The sequence below is a fragment of the Coregonus clupeaformis genome, chromosome 31 (genome assembly GCF_020615455.1).
Source record: "Coregonus clupeaformis isolate EN_2021a chromosome 31, ASM2061545v1, whole genome shotgun sequence".
Taxonomy (NCBI): domain Eukaryota; kingdom Metazoa; phylum Chordata; class Actinopteri; order Salmoniformes; family Salmonidae; genus Coregonus; species Coregonus clupeaformis.
Window position 1 is genome coordinate 27,437,469 of NC_059222.1, and position 17,695 is coordinate 27,455,163.

The 17,695-nt window shown below is 44.2% G+C and overlaps 1 protein-coding gene across 2 annotated transcripts in view; it reads right to left on the minus strand.

The window, feature by feature from the left end:
* Window positions 1–17,695, minus strand: part of LOC121547347 (protocadherin-15-like) — a 225,215-nt gene that overhangs the window by 119,489 nt on the left and 88,031 nt on the right. For both annotated transcript variants that reach the window (XM_041858563.2, XM_045209824.1), the window contains 3 exons: window positions 15,593–15,763; window positions 6,113–6,221; window positions 5,388–5,500 (listed from right to left, as the gene is read on the minus strand). In XM_041858563.2, the coding sequence (XP_041714497.2) occupies window positions 5,388–5,500; window positions 6,113–6,221; window positions 15,593–15,763 (393 nt within the window). The remainder of the gene's footprint in view (window positions 1–5,387; window positions 5,501–6,112; window positions 6,222–15,592; window positions 15,764–17,695) is intronic.

Here is a 17,695-nt window from a genome sequence, read left to right on the forward strand (position 1 = left end):
CTCATGGCAGCTGGGACCATAGCCACCAAGAAAACAATTGGTAACACGCTACGCCGTGAAGGACTGAAATCCTGCAGCGCCCGCAAGGTCCCCCTGCTCAAGAAAGCACATATACAGGGCCGTCTGAAGTTTGCCAATGAACATCTGAATGATTCAGAGGAGAACTGGGTGAAAGTGTTGTGGTCAGATGAGACCAAAATGGAGCTGTTTGGCATCAACTCAACTCGCCGTGTTTGGAGGAGGAGGAATGCTGCCTATGACCCCAAGAACACCATCCCCACCGTCAAACATGGAGGTGGAAACATTATGCTTTGGGGGTGTTTTTCTGCTAAGGGGACAGGACAACTTCACTGCATCAAAGGGACGATGGACGGGGCCATGTACCGTCAAATCTTGGGTGAGAACCTCCTTCCCTCAGCCAGGGCATTGAAAATGGGTCGTGGGTGGGTATTCCAGCATGACAATGACCCAAAACACACGGCCAAGGCAACAAAGGAGTGGTTCAAGAAGAAGAGGCACATTAAGGTCCTGGAGTGGCCTAGCCAGTCTCCAGACCTTAATCCCATAGAAAATCTGTGGAGGGAGCTGAAGGTTCGAGTTGCCAAACGTCAGGCTCGAAACCTTAATGACTTGGAGAAGATCTGCAAAGAGGAGTGGGACAAAATCCCTCCTGAGATGTGTGCAAACCTGGTGGCCAACTACAAGAAACGTCTGACCTCTGTGATTGCCAACAAGGGTTTTGCCACCAAGTACTAAGTCATGTTTTGCAGAGGGGTCAAATACTTATTTCCCTCATTAAAATTGTTGTTATTATTCTGTCTCTCACTGTTCAAATAAACCTACCATTAAAATTATAGACTGATCATTTCTTTGTCAGTGGGAAAACGTACAAAATCAGCAGGGGATCAAATACTTTTTTCCCTCACTGTATGTCTCTATAAGCTTGGCACATCTAGCCACTGGGATTTTTGCCCATTCTTCAAGGCAAAACTGCTTCAGCTCCTTCAAGTTGGATGGGTTCCGCTGGTGTACAGCAATCTTTAAGTCATACCACAGATTCTCAATTGGATTGAGGTCTGGGCTTTGACTAGACCCTTCCAAGACATTTAAATGTTCCCCTTTAACCACTTGAGTGTTGCTTTAGCAGTATGCTTAGGGTCATTGTCCTGATGGAAGGTTAACCTCCATCCCAGTCTCAAATCTCTGGAAGACTGAAACAGGTTTCCCTCAAGAATTGTCCTGTATTTAGCGCCATCCATCATCTCTTCAATTCTGACCAGTTTCCCAGTGCCTGCCGATGAAAAACATCCCCACAGCATGATGCTGCCACCACCATGCTTCACTGTGGGGATGGTGTTCTCGGGGTGATGAGAGGTGTTGGGTTTACGCCAGACATAGCGTTTTCCTTGATGGCCAAAAAGCTCAATTTTAGTCTCATCTGACCAGAGTACCTTCTTCCATATGTTTGGGGAGTCTCCCACATGCCTTTTGGCGAACACCAAACGTGTTTTCTTATTTTTTTCTTTAAGCAATGGCTTTTTTCTGGCCACTCTTCCGTAAAGCCCAGCTCTGTGGAGTGTACGGCTTAAAGTGGTCCTATGGTCAGATACTCCAATCTCCACTGTGGAGCTTTGCAGCTCCTTCAGGGTTATCTTTGGTCTCTTTGTTGCCTCTCTGATTAATGCCCTCCTTGACTGGTCTGTGAGTTTTGGTGGGCGGCCCTCTCTTGGCAGGTTTGTTGTGGTGCCATATTCTTTAAAACATTTAATAATGGATTTAATGGTGCTCCGTGGGCTGTTCAAAGTTTCGGATATTTGTTTATAACCCAACCCTGATCTGTACTTCTCCACAACTTTGTCCCTGACCTGTTTGGAGAGCTCCTTGGTCTTCATGGTGCCGCTTGCTTGGTGGTGCCCCTTGCTTAGTGGTGTTGCAGACTTTGGGGCCTTTCAGAACAGGTGTATATATACTGAGATCATGTGACAGATCATGTGACACTTAGATTGCACACAGGTGGACTTTATTTAACTACTTATGTGACTTCTGAACGTAATTGGTTGCACCAGATCTTATTTAGGGGCGTCATAGCAAAGGGGGTGAATACATATGCACGCACCACTTTTCCGTTATTCATTTTTCCACAAGTTATTTCTTTCATTTCACTTCACCAATTTGGACTATTTTGTGTATGTCCATTATCCCCCCCCCCCCCGTTATAGTTTCAGGGTTTACGCGAGTAGTGAGGCTATGTCACTCACAATTGTATTATAATACAGATTATAATTTCAATGAACGCGAACAATATGCCATATAATTGCACTTTGATATGTATATAGCTTTGTGTAACTACGATCTGACATTAGCAGATCTGACAATCTGACAGTAGTAACTTTGAGGATATGTTATTGATAAAAATAAAAGTAATGGTAACATTAATATAAATCGTCCTTTGATGTACAGTTTGATCTTTACTGTCTATTTTAAAATAGCCCTTTTTAACTCTACAATTTTGCTGCCAGTTTCGAATAAACTAAATACAAAAAAGATATTATTTCCAATACAATCTCCACTTTACTGCATCAAACATCATCCTCCGCTCTGTGCCCATGTCTTGTGATGACTCAACATGGAAGCCAAAGTGTTGTGAGTGACAGCATGGTCCCCATTATCGGCTAGAGGAGTGTGTAGTTTAAATATGAGCAACCACTTGTGTAAAAAGCACTTCACACCTCCCTGGTAGGGGAATATCAAGTCGATTCGGCCACCTAAGATCTGATTCTAAGACTACACTGACACCCCGTACAGAAAAAACACATGATTTCACGTGGAAAATCACATGATTTCACATGAAATTTCACACGGGAAATCATGTGAAAACCTGTTTTTGGAACACTTCACATGTGATCACGTTTTCACGTGTAGTTTCATGTTATCACATGTTACTTTACATATTGTCACGTTATCACATTAACTTTACATAAGATCACATGTGTTTATGGAACATTCATATGGTTTTCCCGTAAGGGACCTGCGAGAAGCGATCATATCAAAAGGCAATTATTGAAATGATTAAATCTTCAAAGTGTTCTTCATGGTGCAGAACCAAACGCATACTCTGCAGCTTAATTGAATTCCAACGGTGGGAGAAAGCGTTGGATGGCTGACTCCAAATACTCAATTAAGGGTGATTCACATGTACGTCATCATCTCTTAAACCACTCCAATAGTCAATCACATACACTTATCAGTCAAATCCAATGAAAATATGATAGTCATCATAAAAGCACATGTTTCTGTCCACCAGACAAACACGTAACAGCTACCTCCCTCCATTCTCTGAGACTATTCCTCTCACATGTATCTGGATCATACTGTGTATCTATATTTAACACAGCTCCAGGGCAGTATAGAGTACCACAGCATGAGTCATAATACCCATAAAACCTAGCGTTCAAACAGGGAAATGGTTCCAATTGTTTTTCCACCATTCATTTTTCCAATAGGGAATTTTAGAAACACTTAAAATAAGGGCTGTGTTTCTTGTAGGCTTACTCTGGCGTGAAGTTTTGATAAGTGTGTAAATCTCTCTATCAATATATTAGCCTGTATTTACCCCGCAAAAATGAAACGCTAATTAGCTGCTAATGTGGCTATCATAAAGAACTACAAATGCCATGATGATCTGAACGAGACTGGACGAGACTGCTGAATCGAGGCAAAGGTAAGAATCTCTGCTATCTAATGTTAGCTAAATGTAGTAATTCATAAATTGGCTACATTTCTTTAAATTGACAATTCTGTGAACTGTCTTGTGCAAGTTTTAAATTGACACAATACCTGTTATCGAAGGGATTTGTAGTTGCAGGGATTTGTAGTTTTGCATGATGTCTACTTTGATGCTAATTAGCATTTTCGAATCTGAGAGTAAATAGAGCCAAATATATTGATAAAAGTCACCTTGTCCGAGAGAGATTTACATGGTTATCAAAACGTCACGCCGGAGTAAGCCTACACGAAACACAGCCCTTATTTTAAGTTTCTAAAATCCCCTATGGGAAGAATAAATGGTGGAAAAACAATTGGAACCATTTCCCTGTTTGACCGCTAGGTTTTATGAGTATTATCACACCTCCACTGTGGGACTCTATACAAGCTGTATTTGCAGCCTGGCAAGTTCCAACTCAATGAAGCCTGGAAAAAACTTTCCCTCGTTTCCAACACCAACAGATGCTTATAGAAAGATAATCGGTTAGTTTTTTGCCTTTGTCAAAAAAAAAGAGAATGAGCTTTGCACTCTATAACTGTCCTTGGACAGGGCAGACTGTAAATTGGGTAACTGCTGAGCTGATCTCTTCTTGTGGTGGGCCGCCTTTCTCACTGTTACCACAGTCATTGTGCAGCAGTCACTTCTCATTCACCCAGCCCTGTCTACCTGTCATCTGAGAGGGATCTGTCCAATATCTGGCAACTGGGGGGTAGCTGCCTGCTGCTGAGCTCAGGCTAGAGGGATGGAGAGAGAGGGAGGGAGGGAAAGAGGAGGGCACTCACCTTCCCCCTCACCGACTCCTGAAGGAGAAAATCACTCAAGCACGTTGCTGGTTGATACCGCTACCAATCTGGCCGTCAGCACGCAGCAGCGCGAGCATGACACTACACACATTTAACACACACACACATGGTATGCACATCTAATTCAAACACTACACACAACTGCATGAATATTTAATTCACACACTTCACACACACTGCATGAATATCTATGTCACACACTAAACACACACATGGCATGAACTTCTACTTCACACATGCTAGGTTGAACTGAAGCCCCCTACATATGACCACAGTGTCATATAACCCATAGCTTGCACTGGGCTCTTTCCTCTTTGATCCTGAGTCTGAGACACCTGTAGTACAGGAGTTTCCCCCTGGCCTGATAAGGGAGCTTTATCTATATAAGCTCATGTCCATTCTCCCCCCTCGGAGTGTGAGGATCCTTGTAGCATGCAGAATGTTCTTAACGGATCATCGCCCTCTGGAGTTTAAAGCAACAAGCCTCCTCGGCAGTGGTGTGTGTGATACCTGACTCATCCTGATGGGGTTCTAGCACCGCTCACTGCCTAACCTGCTCACACACCCACGCACGCACGTGCACGCACACACACACACGCACACACTTACTCACTCACTCACTCACTCACTCACTCACTCACTCACACAAGCATACACATGCACACACACCCACACCGACACACAGCCAGTCCATCCCCAGTTTCTGCCTCTCTCTCTAGCTGTGAATTATTGGATCATTCCCCCTCTTAATCAGAATAGAAGACCATGATCCTGTCACGAAGACAGCATGCTGGGCTACAGAGCTATATTCTTATTACCTTTATTACCAAGTCAAATCTTTGGTACAGGTCCCTGTTGAGCGGTTTGAGGAGATTCAGCTTGGCGGTGGTTCGGTTCAGAGAGAAGAAGTCTGCGTACTTCTCAGGCTTACCTAAACAGGGGACAGGGAAATAATCAACCGTCACGTTGAAAGTCAGGGGAGAAGTTGGAGGCTTTATGAAAGTACTGGAAGTATTCTGTTTCACCCCAAAAAAATTCTGCACCTTACGTTACACAAATGTGAATGTAATTCTAATGAAAAGTCTTGAGAGGACTCATAACCTTTAGATATAATTTCATATTGTCAGTGTATGTCAGAAAATATAAATATCAGGTATCTCCTTACTGGCCTCCCAGAGAGCTGGGGAGCAGGGGGGGAGCAAGGGGGAAGGAGGGGAGCATTGCACAGCAGCATAGTTCCCTGCAGGGCCTACAGCCCTGCACTGCCAGGTCTCATCTCAGCTCTCCACAGGTGGCCCCCTTCGCCAGACGCCGCCAGCGGAAATGCATCCCATCCTCACCCGCCTCCCCCTCATCCCTCCATCGCATGCTCTCTCTCTCCCTCCCTACCACCACCACAAGCCTTTCGGTTACAGCTGCACTGCCGAGCCCCCACAAACACCACTCCTTACACTGGAGCTAGCTATCCCCTCTGCATGACCAGGCGTGGGAGCGGTACAGTGGTGATGGGATATAGATGACAGCAGTGTTGACAGGGACCTACCAATGAGGATGGAGTAGAGGATCCCTGGCCTCTCAGATGGAGGCTGGATGTTCCTGTCCTGGTCTACGGCCTGAATGATGGGCGTCACGTTGACAGGGTTCACTTTACTCTGAAATTAAAGAGTAATGGTTTGTTCTATCTGGCAATCAATACTCAGAAATGAGCAATTTACAAAGTGTGGGATGCAGGGGCTTCCATTCTTACTGGGATAAAAGGATGGAGAAAAGAAAAGTTTGAGAATTAATGCATGGTGTGCAATCTTCACCAATTAGTTACCTTTGGGTTTCACAGCAGCAACAGTAAAATAATTGTAGTGTTTCAGTTGTACCTTTAAACATTATGGACAAAGCATAAATGATGTAGATTCTGCTGACTTGTTTTGCGGTAAAAGTTCTATTCATAAAACAGTGAAAAATCATAAATAATTATATATAATGTGGACCTCTTTATCACAGCACCCGTCACAAAAAGCAATAAACTGAAGACATTTGTTTCCTCCTGAAGCAACATTTATTTTAGTCATTTAAGAGGTTGAAATCACAAGAGAGAGGGTTGGGAGAGAGAGAGAGGGAGAGAGAGAGAGAGAGAGAGAGAGAGATGGCGGAGGAGAGGGAGAGAGATTTAGAAAGAGAGTTTGCAAGAGAGAGAGAGTGTTTGTGAGAGAGGGACAGGAGGAGAGAGAGAACAGGAAGAGAGAAATAATGATATGGATTGAGTAACTGGTCCTTCACTCCAAGTTTCCCCAGCCTAGGGGGGGGAGTAAATTGTCTCCTCCCTGTCAGCCCGTCTGCATAGAGGTGCTGGCATAGTCTCAGTCCCAGTAAATAAGCAGCTCATTTATAATTCAACTCTACTTAAGAGAAACCAAGTGAAACTGCTAAAAGTGAAGATGGGCTAGAACCAGTGTTAGCTGCCTGGATGCCTCTGAAATAAGGCTCCGGGAGTGTGTGTGTGTGTGTGTGTGTGTGTGTGTGTGTGTGTGTGTGTGTGTGTGTGTGTGTGTGTGCGTGTGTGTGCGTGTCAGCATGAGCCGTACAGAGACCCCATTGCGTAATTGTGATCCCTGTGTGCCGGGAAGAAGTCTCGAGCAGCTGCTGTAAACACACACACATGCACACACACACACACAGGTAGGACCATATGCTCTGGGGGCTGGTTGGCAGGAAACTGCAATTTGTGACAGACATTGATGACAAATCTGTGATAAACTGGAGGAGTAGACACTGTTTGTGTGAAAAGTAATTATAGACATCTTGGTTTGTTTACCTTGTAGAGTATAGAGATAATAAGGAGGCAAGACATTCATACCAGCAAACGTAATATAGCCACCTGGAATAAAGCATTGCATTTAAAAGTCAAGCTCTGCATCTCCAAATGAAACTAAAGCCTTTTCCTCCTATCATTGTTACCTATTTTCCTTGATCATCATGCTTCACACAGCCCTATGAGTAGTCATTAAGTAGAGGTGAACATGGTCTCCTCTCTGCTCTGTACATCTCCCGCCCGGCTCATCATGGACAGCGAGTAGCGGTGTGAGCATGGACCTTTGGCAATGATTTATCTCTGTGGGGCCCATTGTAATCTCAGCACCTGCAATTACAATGGCCCCAGTATGACTGCAGTAAATCTAATGACTCTGTGGGGCCCTCTCCTCGGTGGACAGATTAGCTATGATGATACTCCCTAAATCAGCCCTTAGTCACTAGCAGTATGATAAGGAACTACCCCAGCTAGCACATAACGTTCTGAGAACCATATGTTTCCTAGAGCTTGGTGAGAGCTTGGTTGTACTTTAGATATTTTGCATACAACCGTCCCAAAACTGTCTGAGAATGGTGCAGGGTAGTTGCTTGGCTTTGAAACATTCTCAAGACATTTAAAACTTTTGTTGGGTATTTCATTAATTTAACAGAACGTTTCCTAAAAGTTCAAACATTGGGAATGTTCAAATACAGTGAGGGAAAAAAGTATTTGATCCCCTGCTGATTTTGTACGTTTGCCCACTGACAAAGAAATGATCAGTCTATAATTTTAATGGTAGGTTTATTTGAACAGTGAGAGACAGAATAACAACAAAAAAATCCAGAAAAACGCATGTCAAAAATGTTATAAATTGATTTGCATTTTAATGATGAACTAAGTATTTGACCCCCTCTCAATCAGAAAGATTTCTGGCTCCCAGGTGTCTTTTATACAGGTAACAAACTGAGATTAGGAGCACACTCTTAAAGGGAGTGCTCCTAATCTCAGCTTGTTACCTGTATAAAAGACACCAGTCCACAGAAGCAATCAATCAATCAGATTCCAAACTCTCCACCATGGCCAAGACCAAAGAGCTCTCCAAGGATGTCAGGGACAAAATTGTAGACCTACACAAGGCTGGAATGGGCTACAAGACCATCGCCAAGCAGCTTGGTGAGAAGGTGACAACAGTTGGTGTGATTATTCGCAAATGGAAGAAACACAAAAGAACTGTCAATCTCCCTTGGCCTGGGGCTCCATGCAAGATCTCACCTCGTGGAGTTGCAATGATCATGAGAACGGTGAGGAATCAGCCCAGAACTACACGGGAGGATCTAGTCAATGATCTCAAGGCAGCTGGGACCATAGTCACTAAGAAAACAATTGGTAACACACTACGCCGTGAAGGACTGAAATCCTGCAGCGCCCGCAAGGTCCCCCGTCTCAAGAATGCACATATACAGGGCCGTCTGAAGTTTGCCAATGAACATCTGAATGATTCAGAGGAGAACTGGGTGAAAGTGTTGTGGTCAGATGAGACCAAAATTGAGCTCTTTGGCATCAACTCAACTCGCCGTGTTTGGAGGAGGAGGAATGCTGACTATGACCCCAAGAACACCATCCCCACCGTCAAACATGGAGGTGAAAACATTATGCTTTGGGGGTGTTTTTCTGCTAAGGGGACAAGACAACTTCACCGCATCAAAGGGACGATGGACGGGGCCATGTACCATCAAATCTTGGGTGAAAACCTCCTTCCCTCAGCCAGGGCATTGAAAATGGGTCGTGGATGGGTATTCCAGCATGACAATGACCCAAAACACACGGCCAAGGCAACAAAGGAGTGGCTCAAGAAGAAGCACATTAAGGTCCTGGAGTGGCCTAGCCAGTCTCCAGACCTTAATCCCATAGAAAATCTGTGGAGGGAGCTGAAGGTTCGAGTTGCCAAACGTCAGCCTCGAAACCTTAATGACTTGGAGAAGATCTGCAAAGAGGAGCGGAACAAAATCCCTCCTGAGATGTGTGCAAACCTGGTGGCCAACTACAAGAAACGTCTGACCTCTGTGATTGCCAACAAGGGTTTTGCCACCAAGTACTAAGTCATGTTTTGCAAATCAATTTATAACATTTTTGACATGCGTTTTTCTGGATTTTTTTGTTGTTATTCTGTCTCTCACTGTTCAAATAAACCTACCATTAAAATTATAGACTGATCATGTCTTTGTCAGTGGGCAAACGTACAAAATCAGCAGGGGATCAAATACTTTTTTCCCTCACTGTAGTTCAGAGAACGTTAAGAAACAACGTTCTCCTGTGGGAATTTCAGTACTTCAGCATAGGGCTGGGTAGTATACCGTATTTTATTATATACCGGTATTAATGCAAGAATCGGTTTGGGTTTTTACTTTACCATCTATAACTGTATTTCAATATCTGGTTTGTTAAATTTGATACGCTACTTTGCCGTGTGTAGCGCCTGTTTTTATAGTTTACTCCGCTACTCGAGTCATCTCTCTCCTCTCCCTCTCTCTCTCTCCATGCCGCTTTCCACACAGACCAAGCCTTGCCCCTTGTCACTCAAGGAGCACAATTGTTGTTGCTTGACCATGAGACCACTTGCGGTCGGTTTGCATGGTCAATGCAGCACATGCAACAGGATGCTGATGATGACGATGCTGATTTCCACTTTGCTTCTTAATATACACTGAGTGTACAAAACATTAGAAACACCTTCCTAATATTGAGTGCACCCCGTTTTTCCCTCAGAACAGCCTCAATTCATCTGGGTATGGACTCTACAAGGTGTTGAAAGTGTTCCACAGGGATCCTGGCCCATGTAGACTCCAATGCTTCTCACAGTTGTGTCAAGTTGGCTGAATGTCCTTTGGGTGGTGGACCATTCTTGATACACACGGAAACAGCGTTGCAGTTCTTGACAAACTCAAACCGCTGCGCCTGGCACCTACTACCATTCCCCGTTCAAAGGTACTTAAATCTTTTGTCTTGCCCATTCACTCTCTGAATGACATACATACACAATCCATGTCTCAATTGTCTCAAGGCTTAAAAATCCTTCTTTAACCTGTCTCCTCCCCTTCATCTACACTGATTGAAGTAGATTTAACAAGTGACATCAATAAAGGATCATAGCTTTCATCTGGATTTACCTGGTCAGTCTATGTCATGGAATGAGCAGGTGTTCCTAATGTTTTGTACACTCAGTGTAAATCCACCAGCGTTCTATAATTACACTATTAGTTTGTGTATCTTACTCTCTGCAAACAGTTAAGTATTTTCTTAGCAAGTTGTGATTAAAATAAATCGCTTTAACCCCTAATGCTAATCGCTAGTTAGCTGGCTAGCTAGCTAACAAATGTACTGAGTCAGAGCAAACGTAGCTAGCTATACAGCCTGATACCAGTGATGGTGTAGGCCCAAATCAGCATGTTGTTTGTCCAACAGTTTTTTCTAAATCAAAGAGGAATAGGTGAAGCATGAATATGTTAGCTACTTCAAGTAGCTAAGAGAGAAAACATTTAACGTAGCCAAAGATTATAGGGTCCCCTAGGAAACCATGACCAACACTTTGATTCTTACCCTGTCACAATAACTCCTTCCTGGCTTTTTCATTCGTTATCATGTCAAACAACACTGTATTCAAAGTGCCCGCTATTATATTCTAACTATAGAATTAGAATAATCATTCTATTTCCATGATTCCAACAGTTCACACAAGTGTTTTGATCTAAATCACAAGTAAAATCGCAATTGCACTATTTTGTAAAAGGCCTCGATTTCTTGCCCATTTCGTGCAGCCCTACGTGGCAGTGTGGAAATGATCTCAAATGAGTGCTGAAAATGCAGAAATTGCTGAAAATGATGAAAATTATTGATTGAACAGTATAAAACAATCAGAATGGAGAAAGCCCCATTGAAATCTCTTAGAATATATGTATTGTCACCCTAGGGTCATGCACTAATAAAGCAAATTTATAACTTGTATTATTCAAAAACATAAAATACCATAAAAAATGTAAATAATATTGTGATATGATATTTTGGCCATATCGCCAAGCCCTATTTCAGCATAACATTTCCTAAAGGTTTCCTCATGGTTCTATTTAAAGTAATTTTCTCAAATTGTTCTGAGAACATTAAGAAAATGTTCCATAAAGAACACACAAAACTTTAGTAACGTTCAAAGAACGTTCTAAGAATGTTATAAAAAAACATACATTCCATTCTCAGTATCAACAAAACTCTCTCTATCCTCTATCTTGTTAAGTGTGTTTAGGTGTGTTTGCCACACCCACTAATTGTCCACACCTGATCTTAATGAGTGCTTGTTTCCTTTGAAATTGGTCTGTTTGAATAGACTAAAATTAACAGCTTTGTATGTGTAAAAAACATGGCATGCTAGCTCCATCCTGGTGGAGCAGTGTACTAATTACATGGATTTCGAATCTCAATGGTAAAAAATAAATGTGTTTGTATGATTCAATATAGCCCCACACTAAAGACGAATGGTTCTATTTAACGGGTTCTGTGGCATGTAACCATAGCTTCACCTATTCCTCTTTGATTTAGAAGAAACTGTTGGACAAACAACATGCTGATTTGGGCCTACACCATCACTGGTATCAGGCTGTATAGCACCATGCAGGTTCCATTTAGAACCTGATGAGCATGGTTCTTTATAGAACCTTCAAAAAAAGGTTCCATATAGCACCAAAAAGGGTTCTGCTATGGTTACAAGCCAAATAACCCGTTATATCGAACCATTCGTCTTTAGTGTGTAATACAAATTAATCTTTCATGTGACTGAGATACACAACTAGGCATGATGCCAAATTAATGTGTTTACTTTGATCTGAATGACAACATAACGATTCCTCCTCGGCAGACCGGACAGGGGCCTCTGCTCCGTTCAACATCCGTGGCCCATAATCAATGGTTGACTGAACGTTAGCTGGCCGTTTTAAAGGCTGAACTACAGGAAAATTGGCTCTTGAAGCACGGGAAGATTTTATTACTGTAATTAACGAGGATGGATTCTCTGCAGGGGTGTGATCTGTGATGGTGTAACGAACAAATGGCAGCCCTTTGCTCACTCCTCTACTCCCCCTCAACCACAGGAGGACATGCCAAAAGATGCTCTACTCTGATGAACCCAACCATCCAATTAAATGCTGAGCAGCTTCCAGATTCCTCTATGATACATGGTGAACACTGATAAAGAACTTACATTAAAAGACTCTGTATCTGGCATATTTTGACAGATATGCATATGATATCAGCACCTGTGTTCAAAACGGCTAATTACTCATGTGAAACACAGTTTAGCAAAACAAATTACTTAAATCTTAGATTTGAATAATTTGTCTGTTCACGTCTTCATTATTAGCTACATCTTATTCCAGCTTTAAATTTCAGCCAGGGAATAAATTAGCCAGTGAATTAATTCATTACATGCAGCCTACTTTCCTTTCCATTTTATACACACCAGTCACAAACAAAACAATTACGCTCCACTCAACACTGGGGTACAACACTTGGTCCTCTGTAGCTCAATTGGTAGAGCATGGCGCTTGTAACGCCAGGGTAGTGGGTTCGATCCCCGGGACCACCCATACGTAAAAATGTATGCACACATGACTGTAAGTCCCTTTGGATAAAAGCGTCTGCTAAATGGCATATTATTATTATTTAACACTTTCAAAGCCTCCTGTTGTAATTGTCAACAGACACCAGCAGTATCTTACCCACTGTCCCCTCAGTGCTGTATTTCTAATCTGATATCTCAGCTCTGATGGTATGTTAGATTCTACCAACACTAGCCACAGAGGATGTCCAGAGTGCTGCTGCGTATGGGTGGGGGAGCAAATTGGTAGAATTTACAGAGGAAACAGCATTGGAGCATCACTTCAGCTTACTTGGTTTGACCTTTTTATGTTATTACTGCTCCGGAGAGGCTCACTAGCTCTCTGCTATGGAGGGATATAAAAAGGCGGAGTGATCAGTTTGTCTTGGGGAAAGTACCTCCACTCCAGTGGAGGCTGGTGGGAGGAGCTATAGGAGAATGGGTCATTGTAATGGCTGGAATGGAATAATGGAATGGTATCAAACACATCAAACATATGGAAACCATGTTTGACTCCGTTCCATTTATTCAATCCCAGCTATTACAATCAGCCCGTCCTCCTATAGCTCCTCCCACCAGCCTCCACTGCTCCACTCTCCTCTATTTATGAGCATTCTCCCTGGGACTCGAGGGCCGGTCCATGGCCCCTGCTCCCCAGAATGTCTCACTGTGTCCTGGATCCTCGGCTGAGATACTGTCTTTCAAACTAAGTGTACCATGAAAGGAGACGCTTGTGTGAAGCAGAAGTGTAACTTTGTGACAAACAGCTAAAGGAGTTTTTACGATCTGGACTATCAGCTGTTTCGCTATCTCTCCCTCCTCCTCCCCTCCAATCACAAGCTTAGTTTTACTTGAGTGGTACTGAGCCTAAATAAATAAGTTGAAGCCTTATTTAAATGTTTCGTCAAGCACCGGCAGAGGAGATATGAGAGGCGCGTTTAGGAGATAGCGGTTGAGCTCCCTGATACAATTGAGAGGATGTCTGAGAGAGACAAGAGGAATATAACAGGACTTCATCATGACGCATGTGAATCTGAACTAGCCCCATGAGTGATGGTATTGATGGGGATGGCATCCTTGGCAGGAGGAGGTGGGGGTGTATTGAAGACCTGATGAGAGGTTATGTTGGCATCGCCACCACATACACAATCAGAATCAGGGCCCCTCACATAATGTCGCCTCTCACAGCACTCGTAAAATGTGTCCTTGTGCGCGTTCTAGCTGGCGTAAACTTAATGGAAGGCTCCAGTTACCTTGTTCTGTCATTTGGCTGCAGAGTGTGGAAGGATCTCAACGTAAGCAAATTCAGTTTTTGTACACTGTGTTTGGTGAGGCTCTTTGTGTATCACTGCCGTCTCAAGGTCATAGTTTGACCTGTAACTGTACATTTCTGCTAAAATGTTGCTTGATAGTGTTAATGGAATGGACCAACAATAACATTGGCCTGTATTGCAGTACTACTCAAGTTTTTTTTTTTTTTGCAGTCTGGGATTCAATCGCCGGGTGCATTCAAGTCATGAGTGATAATAACCATACTTTTCTAGATTAATTGAAGCGCCAAGGCAATTTAATGGGGTTGCCTGGAAAAAATAATTGTCCTTGTTTCTGTGAGTATCCATTTTACATTTGGATTAGTAACAATTTAATTGAATCAGTGATTCCACTCAAGGTACGAGAGCCCAAAGTGTAAAACAAATTACCTGTGAATTATCTGTCTTGTAATTCTAGCATTTCCATGCTTCCCTGACTCTGCCTTTTACTCTGATCAAGAGAGACTGCCTACCTAGATCAGTGAAGAAAAATCTATGGAACTGACAAGGAGATATGTTGATAATCATTCCACATGAGAAAACACGCTGTTTGGAGTATAAATGTTTGGAGTATAAATCTAATCTAGTCTAAATTACTTCCATACACATTCATTTATACAGTACCTCTGACAAGTCAACATGATTCCTCCAATCATAAGAAGTGTCTGTCATCTGTATAGAACGCTACAATGCATTCACAATAGCTATTGTGAATTACTAATCTTACTCTGGGTTGGGGAAGTCCTGTGGGATGGGGTCAGAGGAGAAATGTTTGTCTTGTTCTGTCTTGTCACTTGTTTCTTTGTCCATGTGTGCCTGTCTTACCAATAACAATTTAAAAAATGTGATCACAAAAAAAACTATAGCATCTCTAATGTTCATAGTCATTCTCATCATTTGAATTTGCATCACCATGATGATTATCCATAACCAATACATTAAATACACCACTACCCATAACTCTAGCATAAATCTATCACTATCATAAATCGAATAGCCCTGTGTATTCAAAGCCATAATCTTGGAAATTAGCTTAAAAACACAGAAATCACACTGAGCCTTGTGTTTAATATTAATATGAGCGCAGCCATGCTGCTGACATAAATGGCTCCTGAGGCTGACATGCAAACAGAGGCCAGAGAAACCAAGCTGTCTCTCAGCTACCTCTCTCCCCAGCGCTGAGGAGTGAGCTGCCTCTCAAGCAGCCCTGTTCGAATAGAGCGACATGTAAAATGTTTCTACTCAGCAGGGGTTCTAGAGCTGGGGCTGGTCTGCAGTAACACTTACTGGGTCAGTGAGCTCCAGGATGTGGGCCCGATAGGTGAGGGGGCTGCAGTCACGCGTGTTGTCGACCAGCGAGCAGGGCAGGAACATAGGCCCCAGGTCATCCCCGTCCAGCACGTCTACGGTCAGGGTGGTGGTGGCGGTGAGACGTTTGTTGGGGTATGGGGCACGGTCCTACAGGGGGAGATTATTATTTACAAAATTGTATTTATCCTTTATTTAACCACATTGAGATTTACATCTATTTTCCAAGCCCTGGCAAAGAAAGCCACATACATATAGTTACACGAGACACAACCAGGGGTGTAGTGCTGCCGGAACGCGGAGGAACGGCTCACTTTTTTCAATTTGAGAATACACGGAGCTGGGAAACCTATTTCTGGACAATTAATTTGGATACATTTGAAATAAATGATATTTAATTACCACTAAAATTCCATGAAAAATAATAGGATGACAAACCAAATAAATATGTATAGTAGTCTAGAGGTAGGTAAATGGTGATTTCTTCCCCGTCTTTTTTCTGATGGTGGCGAGAATGATGAAGAACTATAGGTGTGTGTGCACTGCGGAGGCCATTCGGAGGCTTGACCACTTTAGCCAATCAGAACATTGAATACAAATCAAAATTCACTGTGTGTCTGCCTTGATGTTAATAAAACTCCACGGACCCCCTCTTGCGAAGTGGAACCCAGAACTATGTGACCAATTACTTATGGCAACATCGTTCTGCCGAGGACACCCAAACCAGAGTGGCCACCGCAAAGACCATGGAGCCTGCCCCTCTCTGGAAGTTGCTGTAGCCATCCTTGGGATATTTAGCCTACACAGGGCCCGTTTTAGCTTGGTACAGTGCATTCGGAAAGTATTCAGACCCCTTGACTTTTTCTACATTTTGTTATGTTACAGCTTTATTCTAAAATTGATTAAATAGTTTTTTTCCCCTCATCAATCTACACACAATACCCCATAATGACAAAGCAAAAGCAGTTTTTGTGTGTGCAATTTTCACCCCATGTCACGATCGTTTATAGACGGGTCAGACCAAGGCGCAGCGTGATATGCATACATGTTTATTAACGAATAAACACAACGACAAAACAATAAACAAACGATACGTGAAGTCCAAGGCAGCACAACACAGCATACCTTAACACGGAACATACACACCCTGATTCAACAAATAAACGTCCCCTGAGTCAGGGCGTGACAGTACCCCCCCCCCAAAGGTGCGGACTCCGACCGCGCCACATAAACATAACAGGGTAGGGCCCGGGTGGGCATTCCGCCTCGGAGGCGGATCCGGCTCCGGGCGTGACCACCACCTATTCTCCGCCTCCCTGTTGCGCCCCTGGTCAGGTCTGGACCTCGGCGCGCTGCTTCCCCTCTCCTTCCTCCCACGAAGTACCAAGCCCTGTCTGGACCCTGGTGTGGGAGACCCCGAACCTGGAGAGAGGCTGACGTCTGAGTCTGGACTAGAACCGCTGACTGGAGCTGGACCCGACGACGGTGGAGCGAACTGCTCTGGCTCCAGAGTGGAGCCGCTGACCGGAGCTGGATCAGGCACCGGTGGAGCGGATTGCTCTGGCTCCGGAGTGGAGCAGCTGACCGGAGCTGAACTGGGCACCGGTGGAGCGGACTGCTCTGGCTCCGGAGTGGATCCGCTGACCGGAGCTGGACTGGACCCCGGTGGAGCGGATTGCTCTGGCTCCGGAGTGGAGCAGCTGACCGGAGCTGAACTGGGTACCGGTGGACCGGACTGCTCTGGCTCCGGAGTGGAGCAGCTGACCGGTGCCGGACCAGTGGCCTGGTGCGGGGAGCAGGAACAGGCCGGGCTGGGCTGGCGACGCGCACCACTGGCTTGGTGCAAGGGGCAGGAACAGGCCGGACCGGGCTGGCGACGCGCACCACTGGCTTGGTGCGAGGGACAGGAACATGCCGGACCGGCTCGCGACGCGCACCACTGGCTTGGTGCGAGGGACAGGAACAGGCCGGACCGGGCTGGCGAAGCGCACCACTGGCTTGGTGCGAGGGGCAGGAACAGGCCGGGCCGGGCTGGCGACGCGCACCACTGGCTTGGTGCGAGGAGCAGAAACAGGCCGGACC